Source organism: Typopeltis vanoorti, chromosome 11 (genome assembly GCF_054136105.1).
Source record: "Typopeltis vanoorti isolate ZY-2024b chromosome 11, IOZ_Tvanoo_1.0, whole genome shotgun sequence".
Classification (NCBI taxonomy): Eukaryota; Metazoa; Arthropoda; class Arachnida; order Uropygi; family Thelyphonidae; genus Typopeltis; species Typopeltis vanoorti.
In genome coordinates this window covers 85,509,068-85,524,038 of record NC_143559.1, presented here as the reverse complement: position 1 = coordinate 85,524,038, position 14,971 = coordinate 85,509,068, and the positions used below count along the sequence as shown (strand labels likewise).

The following is a 14,971-nucleotide window of genomic DNA, read 5'->3' as shown; positions in this document are numbered from 1 at the left end:
TGACATCCATGTGCTGCAACTTAAATATCAGCTTATCATGTGGCACCCTGTCAAATGCCTTCGCTAAGTCTAAGAAAATGGCAGTATATGCCTTTTTCCCTCATCTAATGCTCTTGTAACTTTATTATAAAAGGCTACCATATTGCTAAAACAAGAGCGTCCCTTCACAAATCCATGTTGACTCTCACAGATAACATTACCCTCATATGCCTAATGTTGTATACGGTCCCTCACTACTTTCTCCAAGATCTTAACAACTATTGATGACACACAAACTGATCAATAATTAGAGACTTTGAGTCTGCTACCACCCTTATGCAATGGCACTATCTTACCTTCCTTCATTCCATGAGCATCTTTCCTGCAGCCAGACTTTTGAAAAGCCAAGTCAAAGGCACTGTCAGTTCCCTAGCACATTCTCTCAAAACTCATGGTGAAATACCATCCAGCCCCACAGCTTTACTGACATCCAGAGTACTCAGTATTTGAAACACACTCTCCTCTAAACCTCGAACCTGCCCTATTCCTCTGGTATTAAAACTGACTCCTCCAGGATGAAATACTCCAATAAAGTGTTCATTGAACAATTCCACTATGTCCTCTCATCAAGTCACTCTATTGCCGTTTTTATCCCACAATATCATTCTTCCACAGTCATTTCTCCTCCTACTGGCCACATAGCTAAAAAATTCCTTGGGATTTTCTTTGGATTTTAGGGCCAATCTCCTCTCATATTCCAGTTTTGCCTTCCTTACCATACTAGTAACTCTTCTGGCCTGTGTCTTATATTCTTCATGGATCTTCTCTTCACCTGTCTCTTTATATCTCTTCCACAGTCTCTTTTTCGCATGCAATTCCTGTTTAATATTGTTTGTCATCCACTTTACTCCAAATTGTGTCCTCTTCTTCACTCATGGTATACAACTTACCATTGCTGCTAACAAATATTCTTTCACAATTTCCCATGTACTAATGATATCCGGGCCTTCCAATTCCTCCCTCCATGAAACTTTCCCAAGTTGACGTCTTAGACTATTATAATCAACTGCCTTATAATTCTACATACATTCACGTCTCTTTGATACTCCTGCATGTCTATTAATTTTCCAAGTCAAAACCATATGGTCACTCTCTCCAACTGGTAGGAGAGATGTCATCTCAGTTATTATCAAAACCTCTTATTCCCTCTATTACAGAATTCCAGAAATTCCATTCCCTTATTGCTACATGCATCTTCCTCTCCCCAATTTATACTACTGTAGTTAAAATCTCCCATAACAATCATTCTTCTTGCACTTGCCAAACTCAACTATCTAAAAATCTCCTGGTCCCCCACCCTCTGTGCTCCTGGGTCTATAGCAACACCCCACTAAATATCCTGTCTTTCCCACCTCTACCTCACATCATATGCTTTCAAAATCATTAGTGTCACTGCTTTCCAAAGCCTCACTTTTAGAGGACATAGGTCGTCGCTTATCATAAGCAGTACTCCACCACCATGCTTTCTCTTCCTATCCTGTTGACAAATGCTGTACCCAGCGACTTCTATTCCTGTTATTATTTCCTCTTCTGTCAACCACATCTCAGTGATCCCAATAATTTTTGGCCAGGCTGATGCTATGTGCACCACCAATTCCTCTCCCTTATTCCGGATACACCAGGCATTAGTATAAAGCATATAAATGCCATTATTTCCCAGTGGAATCCTCTCTAGATTCCACTGGACTCAGTGTTACCTGATGTCATCCCCCTTCTCCCAAGTAGCCATTCCTACAAGAGGCAACCCCTGCTACCATCCTCCCTGCTACACACTGACTCATTCAGAACAGCAATGTCTCCAGATGCTTACGTCCTTCCTCATTCAAATGTAAGCGGTCTCTTGCATACATTTCCTCTCTGTCCTCAAACACACTCCAATGTCACACATTCTAGCTATTATGTCATTCAATATTACTGCTCTTCTGCTCAGGTCGTCATTATCATACCTAGGTAACATGGACACTATCTTTCCTCTCTCTGTCTTGTTCCGTACAGCCTCAAGCAAAAATCCCATATCTCTCACTGCCCGACTTACATTACAACTCAAGTCATTTGTTCCTATCATCACAATCATCTCATCCACCCTTTCACCTCTCTTAATTGCCATAGCCACACTTTCTATCATTCCTCCTGGCAAACACTCCTCACACATCCTATCTTGAATACCTCGGATCATTAGTCCATACATTATACCTCTTACCATTCCCTCTCTCCTATTTTTTCCATTCTCTTCTCTTCTTTCGTTCCCATACATCTCTCTCATCCCTCTCTCTTGTACTGCTCCTATTCTCTCTTCTAGCATTCTCATACCCCTCTCTCCCTCCTACTGTTTCCATTCTCTTCTCTTCTAGCACTCCCATACCTCTCTCTCATTCTGTCTCTCCTACTGTTTCCATTCTCTTCTCTTTGAACACTCCCATACCTCTCTCATTTCCTCTCTTCTACTGTTTCCATTTTCTCTCCTCTTCTAGCACTCCCATACCTCTCTCTCATTCTCTCTTTCCTATCCATTCTCTCCTCTTCTATCATTCCCAAAATTCTCTCCTCTCCTATCATTCCCAAAACTCTCTCTCTCCCCTACTCTGATTCGCCTTGCATTTATCTCTTCCATTCTCCTAATCTCATCTTTCACACTTCTCCTCTCATTCAGCTCATCTATCTCCTTCTGCAGGTCAGTCACTCTTAATCGAAATTCACTCTCCCAAACAAAACCATCTTCTACGCTTTCTCAGTCACTCACGCCTTCCACATTATCAACTATTATTTTCTCATTCATATTTCCTTTGATGTTTAAATCTTAGTTATGTCACTTGTTACACAAATTTTTGAGCTTTGTGAAGCTGTAGTCATAAATCAGCATTGGATCACTTTGACATTGGGACAGTTGCCAAGGGATGTTTTATTAAGAATTGAAATTTACACACTATAAAAGGCCTCAGCTACAGATTTGCCAGGAGTGCTTAAAACCTAGCTGTGCTACTGTGTATATTCCACACTCAGATCATGTAATCTCTCAATCACATGAATGGAGTAGTAATCTCAGCCATGCTATATTGTTATTAATAGCAGTATTGTTATTAATAGCAGTATTGTTACCAATGTATTGTTATTAATGTGGTAGTGGTTAATAGTTTGCTAACTTAAACTTTTCAGTTGATACACAGGAAATGCAAAAAGCCATTCATTACATAAAAGGCATGAAAAAAAAATTGTGCCTGGATGATCTGTGAGGTAGTAATAATCAGGTGGCAAAAGATTTAAGAATAACATTAGATATCAGGAAGGAGAAAAGTGTCAAAGAGAAGATAGTGTGTTGTCTTGTTTTGATAATTATTATTTAAATAGAAGAGTGGTAATAATGAATGATATGATTGTGAGAATGTGTAGAAAAAGAGGAATATGTTGATGTTTGGAGTGTGTTTGTTGTCAAAAGAAAGCTGTATGCAAGAGATGAGTTGTATCTGAAAGTGGAAGGTCATAAGCATTTGAAGAGGTTGCTGTTTTCTGAACAAATTGAAGTATTTCAGCAGGGAATCTAGAATTGATAAGGATGAAAGTAGGAGGGCGAAGGCTATATATGTTTATAAGGGTTATGTTTCAGGTGATAATCTGTTGTGAATACTTTGGATAACAGAGTGGATAAAAATCAGTTTAGGGTTATTGAAAATACTGAAATTGCTGGAAAGTATATAAGGTATAAAGGTGGTATGAGAGCCAAAGGGAATCTACAGTTTTCGTACACTAATGTAAGAAGCATTTGGAATAAGAGTGATGAGTTTTTGGCATAAGTCAGTGCAATCTTGCCAAAAGTTATAGGCATTATTGAAACATGGCTGACAGCAGAGGATGTGGTTACTGAAATTGAATGTGATGGGTGTGGTATTTTCAGGGAGGATAGAATGGGTGTGGAAGGAGTATTGCTGATGATAGCTGAAGAACTGCAGCCAACAAAAAAGTAGGATATCAAGAGAGGAATGTGACTGGTAGTTTGAGGTAATCTAATGTGAATTATACAGCAGGCTACTGTTATAGGCCAGGGGACACAAGGAATGATGTGGAAAACATGCATCAGCAATTTAGCACAATGATTGCAAGTCGAGTTGGAGATATCTTATGGACACTGTATAACAAATCATTACTGAGTACAACTTTGAACAAACATGTTTCTTTCATTGTTCTTTAGACTGTGGCACCATAACATGAAGAAATGGAGGCCAAATTGTTTTTCATTCTTTTACTAATTCTTTCACCAATACTTGCCCTCCATCTCTTAACAGATGGAAAGCAAGCATTAGTGAAATCTTATACTGAAATTAACTACTTAACATATATCAGGAATTGTAACAATCTAGTATATTGTATACTAGATTGTATACTATTACAAAAAGTCAGGGACACTGTTATATTTCTTGGTTGTGATGCAATACACAAATCATTTTGAGTAGAGGAGGTATCAGCAAGTTTACTGCCTGAAGCCAAACAGCAACAAACTTAATTCTTTTATAAAGTAAAGTAAAATGTTTGTACTTTATTAAATACATATATTTTCATAGTGTCATCAAGAGCAGGAAGGTACAGAAAAATTGGAACATAAGTTTAGGAAATTACACTAGACAGATGTAGCCAAACCTTCTAGACATATACGAATTATAAACTTCATAAAGTCATTTCTTATGAATAAATTCATAAGAAATGACTGAACAGTAAAACCATAAGAAAAACATATGAAGGAGTAAGTTTTTTGTAAGGTGAGTGATAGAAACATGGCATGCCTGGCCTGGGAGGGTGACAAGAGTGCAGATAGTGAATGAGCTTAAGGAATGGTATGCTAGACTTTGTTGTATTGTCGGTATAGACCTCGAGCTTAAGGAATGGTATGTTAGACTTTGTTGTATTGTCGGTATAGACCTCACACAATGAGTATTATGACTGCATGGGGCCAAAACAACAACAACAACAATAATAATAACAATAACAATAATAACAACAACAACAATAATAATTATCTCATACTAATGTCTCATACTGAGTGATATTCATCATCACCACCATAGGACATTCACAAGTATAGTAAGATTCAAACAACAGTCTATTGCTTGGAGAGAGTTTAGCTAACTATGCCAACATTTGTGTAGTCATTAGATGTAGAAGTATAGTTATTAGATGGATCATAAATCATGTATTCATTACATGTAGAGTGAAATGCTTAATAACCAACAGATTCATTTGTCACTCAGAATTCAGCACTACACTAACTGAACAAGTTATCACATTTCAGTGCCTAAGGAAAAGATATACAAAGAAGTGGAAAATACTTCCTTTTATGTAAAAAGCATCTTTTAAATTAAATTCATTGTTCTATATATATTAGTATTAATTTATTTTTTGAATTATTCTGTATTTAATGATTTATCTGAAAACTAGATAAACAGTCTTCAATATATAATCAGATCTTTAATATTTCTATTAGAGCATGCTGTGTTATAATTTTGGAAATCACTCAGCATATTTTATTATTCTTATACAACATTAAACTACAAACTATTAATTATTAAGCATATAAAGTTGCTTCCTAATTTACACTTATACGCAGTCGCACATTTCACCATGCAGTTGTTCAAAATCAAATCTGATGGAATAGGGTGGTTAATTCTTAATTCTTATTGTGTTCTCTATCTGTACATTGTGTGTATATTCTTCTGGCCGGTTTGCGTTAGCTTGCAAATAGATCATTCCTCAATTAGTTTCAGGTAGACATAGCTTCCTTCAATTTGATATGTCTTTAAGAGATTATGAGAATACTGAATGGTTAATCCCTCTTAAGTGATTATTCCTGTTGACCCACTTATGCACATATGAATGCTGATTATCATGAAATGTACAATCCATTAACCTTTGATATTATGTTAATGACTGATGTCATAATTCACATTCTGGGTACTTGATTGTAGTAAATCAAGTAACCAGAAAGTGAATTAGGAGCAGGCATTCAGAAATGAAATTTATGTAAATTTTTCCTCAATCTCATTAATGATTTTTATAAGTAAATGTACTGAAGTCTGTGTCTTACCAGGGAGTGTGTTTATATTAGGTGATGTCATACTTTCAACAAATGGACAAGAAATGAATCTGATGGTTTAACATGATAACAGTGCTTATGGAAGGAGTCGTTTGGGAAGACAAGAAAATGGAATACTGTAACATGGAAGGAAATATATCTAACTAAAAACTAGATAACAGTAATAATAACAATATAATAGATGTGCTAGTTAGAGAGGACTTGCAATGAGTTTTGTGAAAGTGTAATAATAATAATGAATAGTTATTATTATACTCACCACATGAAAGAAGATGATTTTGTTCATTGTGTGTAAAATAGGAGCTTCTAATTGGTTCTTTCAGTTTAGTTTTTTTCCTCTTTCTTTTATCTAGGAAAATAAGAATGTCTTCAATTTATTTCTCAGTTTTAGTGGGATAAAAACTTTAGCATAATCAGTTTTAGTATTGTTTTAAAAAACTCCAATCTGATGAAATATCTAAATAATAAAATGATTTTAACAAATAATAAGGCCATGTAACATAAATGGTTAAAACAAATGTCTACTAAACAGGAGCTTATGGATTTGAATTCCATCTGAGTATTTTTTAAAATTAACATGAGCTTTCAGCAGTCTAGAGAAAAGTGGAGAGTGTATCTGCTCTCCAATCTATTACTAAAATCAGACCACCATGGAGTCAAAGGACTCACTGCAGGAGGTCCACACACTCATGCAAAAAGACATGAAACCATGCCTTAAACCCATTCACACTTTCTGCACTCACCATACTTTCAGGCAATGCATTACACTCAATGACCACTTTCCATGCAAAGAACCTGCTCCTCACCCAGGTCTTTCCTCATTCAGCTTCTAGGGATGCAAAAATCATTTTAACATTAATCTGATAAAAATTATGTAGAGGACACTGACTTCTAGAAGTAAGGAGATTTGGTTCCATTGCATAAGGCTATGATTAGGCCACATATGGACTACTGGAAAGAGTACAGAGGTTATTTGGGTATGATAGTTTCTGGTCTCTGGAATGTTGAGTATGAAGAAAGGTTGAGAAAATACAATTTTCAGAGTCTAGTGGATAGGATGAAGACAGGGTGATATGAGAGAGAGAGACATATAAGTTAGGAAAGGATTGTTATAGGATTAACATTGAAGAGGTTTTTCATAAAATAGTAGGAGATTGGGAGAGAACAAGAGGTCATCCCTAGAAGCTATATACGGAGGGTATGAGCAAGGGAGTAAGAAACAGGTTTTTTGCATGGAGAGTTGTGAATGGTTGGAATGCAATGTCTGAGAGTTTTTATGAGAATGCAATGCAATGTCATATTTGCAGAGAATTTGAATGTGCTTAAGGTGTGGAATGATGAGCTATATGTGTGTATCACACACGGTCTGTGACTCCATGTGGTCTTAGGATAATAATAATAATAATAATAAATGGTTTCAAAGAGGCAGAGGGTTACAAGTGGGGTCCCACAGGGCTCAGTACTGGGACCTATATTGTTTAACCTTTATATCAATGACATTGTCACTGGATTGCAGGAGGATATTCAGTTGTTTGTGGATGATGCGAAGCTGGGAAGGGTTATTAGTAATAGTGCAGATATGGTAGTCATGCAAGAGGATTTGAATAAGCTAGACAGATGGGCAAATGAATGGGGGGAAAGGAGTCTCAGTTTAATGCGGCAAAATGTAAGGTCTTGAGGTTTGGGAAACATCAATGGGATGCTGCATACTCTATTGGAGGAGATATACTGGAGGAAGCAGGGGAGACAAGAGATCTGGGGTTGATGATTGATAGAAACCTGAAATTTAGGGGACATATTGCAAAGGTAACACAGAGGATTGCTGCAATAATGAGAAGGACACTGACCTGCAGAGATAAAAGAGTTATCATTCCGTTGTATAAGACTCTGATCAGACCACACTTAGACTATTGTTCTCAGATTTGGTCCCCACGATTTGAAGGGGATAAATTAACTGTGGAAAGGGTACAGAGGCAGATAACAAAGATGGTTTCAGGACTGTACAATGTTAGTTATGAGGATCGGCTGAGGGAATGTGGACTGAAGAGTTTGGTGGATAGAAGGAGAGGTGATATAATTGAGACTTTTAAACTCTTGAGAGGTGGTTACAAGGTTGACACTGGGGAGTTCTTTTGCTTGGTTGAACAGTGGGAAGGAGTGATGACAAGGGGGCTATTGCTGGAAGTTACAAAAGGAAACTGTGAGCAAGAGGGTGAGGAGCGGCTTCTTTGCAAGTTCATAACTTTCCATTTCCCTTACATAGTCATTTCTCAGATGATCCTTTCTGGTCACATCACACATCCATCTAAGCATTCTCATTTCTGCTACCTCCATTCTGCTGATGTTATTTTTTCCTCAGGGTCACAGTTTCCATAGCATATGTCATAGCTGGTCTCATTACTGTCCTGTCGATTTTGCCTTTTAAATTGATCAGCACCCTCTTTATCGCATAGCACTCCAGCCATTTTTCTCCAGTTCCTACATCCAGCTTGTATCCTGCATCCAACTTCCTTCTCAGCCTCGCCTCTTCATCCTCTTTCATTGTTGAACCTAAGTATCTAAAAGTCAACCTTCCTGATGACATTTCATTCCATCTCCAGATCTGTCTCTTGACTGCCATCCACTTGGCAACACATATACTCTGTCTTACTTCTGCTCAGTCTCATACCCCTCTCTTCCAGTACTTTCCAGTTTAGCTGCCACTTCTTCTCTTGATTCTGCACACAGCAAGATGTCATCCGCATACAACATTGTCCAAGGTGCATCTTCTCTCACCTTCTCTATCACCACCTCCATCACAATATTAAACAGGAACAGACTTAATGTTGATCCTTGATGCAAACCAATTGTCACCTGAAAACTTCCTGTCTCTTCCAGGCAGGTCCGAACCCTTGTCTTCACATTTCTGTACATCTCCTGTACCAACCTGGCATATTTCTCCAGTAGCTTCTTCTCCTTCAGACACCTCTAGACTTCTTGCCTTGGCACTCTATCATTAGCATAAAAATATTATAATTATCATTAATATATCATTAACATTATAAAACAAATATATCGTTCATATCAAAGGAACTGTAAGGAAAGTACAAGGAGGGAAAGGGTTTAAAATTTCTGATCAACACCTATAATAAAAAAAAAATATTAAAGCAACTAATATAACCACAAGAAAGAACATATCTTAAAACTCTTTAATCCTCATGTTTCATCAAATTGTAATAATTTGTTCTTTTTCTTTTAGGATATATAAGAAGACATGTCAGAGGTTTTGAAGAAATTCGAAGACACAGAGGTGCAGGCTATCAAATTTTTCATGCTGCAAGAAAAGTCTGCAATTGAGATTCACCAAAGTTTGTGTGAGACTTTCGGGGGGGGGGGGGCTGTTGTGCCCCAGCATATCCAACAGCTGCCAGATGGGTGGAGAAGTTTAAAACTGGGCATCCTGAGACAACAGATGCCACCAGGTCAGGAAGACCTTCCACAGCGATCACACTTGAATCGATGCAGTGCATGCCATGATTCTTGATTATAGAATACCAGCCAAAAACATTGAAGACTCTGGGGGGATTATCCACTAACATCTGGATATGCAGAAGCGCTCAGCAAAGTGGATCCCCAAATGTTTGAATGCCAACCAAAGAGAGAATGTGTGCTGTCATCTCAAGTGATTTTGGGTCATTTTGAGAAATCAGGTGCAAATATTTTGGCTTGTATTGTGACTGCTGATGAAACATGGCTTCATTACTATGACCCAGAGAGCAAAACAGTCAATGGAGTGGAGACACAAAGGCTCTCTATGGCAGAAGAAGTCCTGAACCCAAAAGTCAGCAGGGAGTGGAGGTTCTTGCCATTGTCTTTTGTGATAATCCTTACCAAGTATCCTCAAAAAAGGTGAAACTGTTTATGCAACAGCTCTGAAGGAATTGAAGGAGGTACAGAAGGAAAAACACCACAGTAAACTGAGAAGAGGTGTGTTGCTTTTGCAGGGCAATGCACCTACTCACACTACTCATGAAACCTAACATACAATACATACCTTGGGCTTTCAATGTCTGCCTCGCCTACCCTATTTGCCAGACCTGGCCCCATCTGACTATTTCCAATTCCCAAATTTAAAGAAACACTTAAAAGGAACAAAATTTACCACAGATAATGAAGTCATATTTGCAGTTGAGGACTGGTTTATGCAACAAGGAATGACTTTTTTCCTCAGAGGATTGCAAATGATGCAGCAGCATTGTAACAAGAGCATAACACTTCATGGAGGGAATATGTAGAAAAATGTGTAAATTACATGGTTCTACCTCAATTCCTTCATGGTGATTATCACAGCTTTTCAGCAAACCCTCATATAATTGTAAAAAATTCACACATTCGGATTATGGAAAAGAAAATATACAGCTACAGGGAGATCAATTTCCTCTGAATCCTGAATTTTAAAGGTCATATTGCAAATGCTGCAAAGACTACACATTGCATTGCTGCTATGCAATGCAATGCGTAGTCTTTGCTACTAAGTATGCTGAAAAGAAGAGATAAGCAGTGGTTGATAAGTAATACAAGACTGTTTATTAATTTTTTTATTAATATACTATTTTTTGCTACTTTTCACTTCTAATACTTATTTTGTAAATCACTTGGGGAAAAATCAAACAGTTTCTTCTCTGCCATTATAAACAAACTTGAAAATATTCACTATCATAAAAACTCTTAGGTCTATACATATAACTACATTAGTGCATTTCTGGATTCTGACTGTATTCAAAATAATGTCAGATGAACAGGGCTAGCAATACTATATGACACAGAAGCAACTCCAAAAAACAATCGAAAAATATTTAGGTTAGAATCAATATATAAAGAAATGTTTTGGGAATATAAATATTTTTTTCTAACCTTTCCAAGTTATTAAATGCCCTATTAACAGTCAAATTTTGCTTATTCCATCACCAGGTAAGAAATAATCTAATTACTACCATCTGCTGCATATCTGGTTTTAGGTTGTTGCAGTTTACCTCATGGTGCAACTGAGCACACACACTCTCTCTCTCTCTCTCTCTCTAATGATAAAATGATATATGAATCGCTGAAGAGTTGCTGAAGCATGTAGCAGTGGATTTGAACTGTGGTAAAAAATAAAGTTTTTTAAATGGTGTTAGTGTGACTCTGTCGCATATTGTACTACATTTTTTTCTTAGTAACAAGAGTGTTTTTAGTGCTGCTGCTTTTGGAGTTTAGTTGTTATACTGTATTACAACAAGGTCCAACTCTGACCTTGCCTTCTCGGGCAAGGTCAGAGTTGGACGCCTCTGCGGTGGAAGAGAAGAGAAGTTTTCATTATTTAGTATAGTTAAATATAGTTTATACTTGTAGTATCGCATAAGTAAATTAGCTGACAGTAGAGAGTATAATATAGTATTTAGAATTTAGTTGTAGTAGTATTTAGTACTTAGTGTTTAGTTGTAGTAGTTCCTCGGCACTAAATTAATGATGGCAGCAGCTGCAGCTCCAATTACAAATGGCGTGTCACCAAGTCCTCCCCCATTCAACGGCTCCATTTTGCGTAACATAATTAAGGATGTTGTGGCATGTATGTATCCTAGCAGTTGGATATGTGGCAGGTGAGAGAAGGGAGAGTGCGTATGTGCATAAAATGTAGGCAATGGGAGGAATTCAGTGAGTTAGATGTTACAATAGGCTCGTTGCATCAGGAGCAGGAGAATTTCAAGAGAAGAGTGGGTGTGATAGGTGAGAATAATGAGCAAAATATGAATGAAAAAATAAGAGCGGAGAGTGTGGAAGATTTGAATGAGTGGGAAGTTTAAATGCAAGGATGAGATGAATGCAAGGCGAATCAGAGGAGTGAGAGAAAGTTATGGGAATGACAGAAGAGGATAGAATAGAAACAGTAGAAGACAGGGAGACAAAAAACAGTAGAAGACAAAGAGAGAGGTATGGGAATGATAGAAGAAGGGAGAGAGAATATAAACAGTAGAAGAGAGGGAATGAGAGAGAGGTATGGGAATGACAGAAGACTAGAGAATAGGAGCAGTAGAAAAGAGGAGGAGGGGAATGATAGAAGAGGAGATAATAGAAACAGTAGAAGAGAGGGAATGAGAGAGAGTTATGGGAATGATAGAAGAGGAGAGAACGGAAATAGTAGAAGAGAGGGAATGAGAGAGAGAGTTATGGGAAGAGATGTTGGAATGTCTTGGGAATGAGATGAGAAGTATGAAAGATGAGATTAGGCAAATGGAAGAGATGAATCAGCGTAGGAGTAAGAGAGAGTTATGGGAATGATAGAAGAGGAGAGAATGGAAACAGTGAGAGAGAGAGAGAGAGAATGAGAAGAATGCGAGGGAGTGCTGGAAACAGGGATGAAGTGATGCCAGGACAGCAAGCAAGTAGGGGAACACAGAGTGAAAGAGTTAGAGGAGAGAGAGTGAGGGATGCAAGTGAGCAATCAAGGAACAGAGTGATAAGAGCTGTGATGTATGGAGACTCGATGATCTATGGTGTGCAAGATAGGATGCCAGAGGAGTGTTTGCCTGGAGGAACGATAGAGTGTGTGGCAATGGCAATTAAGCAGGGTGAAAGGGTGGATGAGATTATTGTGATGGTGGACACGAATGACTTGAGAGGCAATGTAACACCAACAACAATCACACCATCACTAATCTCAATAATATGGTATCAAGGAACAGAGTGATAAGAGCTGTGATGTATGGAGACTCGATGATCTATGGTGTGCAAGATAGGATGCCAGAGGAGTGTTTGCCTGGAGGAACGATAGAGTGTGTGGCAATGGCAATTAAGCAGGGTGAAAGGGTGGATGAGATTATTGTGATGGTGGACACGAATGACTTGAGAGGCAATGTAACACCAACAACAATCACACCATCACTAATCTCAATAATATGGTATCCTAAAAACACTAACCCACAGAGCTAGAGTGATTTGTTCCAATGACATTGCTCTCACTGCTGAACTTATCAAACCCTCTGGGCCAATGGCTATAATCCCATTCCAGGCTATAATCCCCATTCCTTTGCATTCCAGGATACCTACAACAACCTTTAGAGGGCACTCCACCTAGATAGTACTTTAGTGTCACCCATGTGGTTGGGCGTTGTATTGTTTGTTATTTGTATATATGTTACATTAGTTTTTTTGTAATCCCTGAAGATGTTTCATTGACTGAGACGAAGTATAGGAAGAATTAAATTTTGTTTTAATCCTTTCTGAGTGCTGTTTACAATCCATTAAGCCTCCAACATGATAAAATAAGGTAGTCTTTCAAATTTAAAGACTTTCCAAGTCTTCAAAAAATTGGGCAATCTGGCAGTGATTGAGGTCTCTGGATCGGATGAAGTTCATAGTATTTGTCACAGCCTTGAGTACTCCGCTCATTTCCGATGCTTCGGAGCACAGGACCTGCTGATGAATAATGCAGTGGAAAGATTGCAGTTTTGGAATGTCTGGATACATTTTTGAAATTGCGATATAAATTTTTATTATTGCAATTATATTATAGCAGGTCGTTGCATCCATATTGTAACTATAAATGTTGTATGAAAAGAATAAATCAAATGTTTAAATTGATATTTCTGTTTTATTATAAAAAGCAACCATCCTTTTTTTGTATCTTTCCTTGAGGCATCACGGGCCGCAAGGAATTGGTTTGGGGTCCGCATGCAGCCCAAGGGCCGCCAGTTTGACATCCCTGGTCTAGATGATTTCATGGGATGGAAAATTTGAAGAAGACCAAGAATTACTGATATTGACAGAGAGTTTGGAATCTCACATGGCATTGTATCCAGGCTCTGGGCAGCATTTAACCAATGGAATGTGTTCTAAATGTTTGCTAAGAGGTTGCCCTTGCTCTACCATAGAGCATGAAGACAGATTTCTGGTTATAACAGCAAAACATAATCGACACACCATAACTGCTAAGCTTGCAAGTCGGCTCCATTCAAGCCGACTAATATCTTGACAAACTGTGGCCAGACATCTGTGACAAGTAGGCCTATACATCTGAAGACCAGTAGTCTGCATCCCTTTATCCACAGCTCATCGCTGAGCACATTATAAGAAGTGTTGTATCCATAAAAATTAGACAAGACACCAATGGGCTAATGTACTCTTTACACATGAGAGTCATTTTAGTCTTTCCTCTGATTCTAGATGACACTTGATCTGGCATGAAAGTGGTACTGCTTACCATGAGAATGTTCTTGAAAGGGATAGATATGGCAGTGCTGGGTTAAGAGGTGGAGAGGCATTATGCTTAATGGACCCATAGCGCTACAAGTATTGGAAAAAGGGTGACTGGTGAACGATATTGCAATGCAACATCATGTTCAATTGCTGTAGGTGAAGAATTTGTTTTTATGGATGACAATGCCACACCACATTCTACACGCGCAGTGGAGATACTTCTGGTGACCGAGAATGTTAACTGAATCGAGTGGCCAACATGCTCTTCAGATCTCAACCACATAGAAAATATTTGGGACACAATACGCATTTCTGCTCAAAATTCTTCTTCAGAAAACAAACAAGGGCTTATCTTTGCTCTGAAGGAGGAGTGGGCCAGTTGACTTCAAGAACTCCTGAATCGCTTGGTGCTAAGCAGGTACTACATTGTGGGAGCTGCATTAATTCCTTAACTACATCTCAGGAAATTTGTAACTTTTGCCAAAGGGGTATTGCAATTTAATTTTATTATTATTATGTAACACCTCCAAGGAGTCCAAAGACTCATCAAGGGAGGGAACCTACTCGACAACTTTCCGTCTCCACCAACTACAGCGAACCGCCACTACTATCATCACCTACACCAATGCCATCTACTGC

The 14,971-nt window shown here is 38.1% G+C and overlaps 1 protein-coding gene across 2 annotated transcripts in view; it reads right to left on the bottom strand.

Annotated features, from left to right (window-relative positions):
- Positions 1-14,971, bottom strand: part of LOC150101818 (methyl-CpG-binding domain protein 4-like) — a 352,401-nt gene that overhangs the window by 136,509 nt on the left and 200,921 nt on the right. For both annotated transcript variants that reach the window (XM_090401062.1, XM_090401061.1), the window contains exon 6: positions 6,378-6,467. In XM_090401062.1, the coding sequence (XP_090257188.1) occupies positions 6,378-6,467 (90 nt within the window). The remainder of the gene's footprint in view (positions 1-6,377; positions 6,468-14,971) is intronic.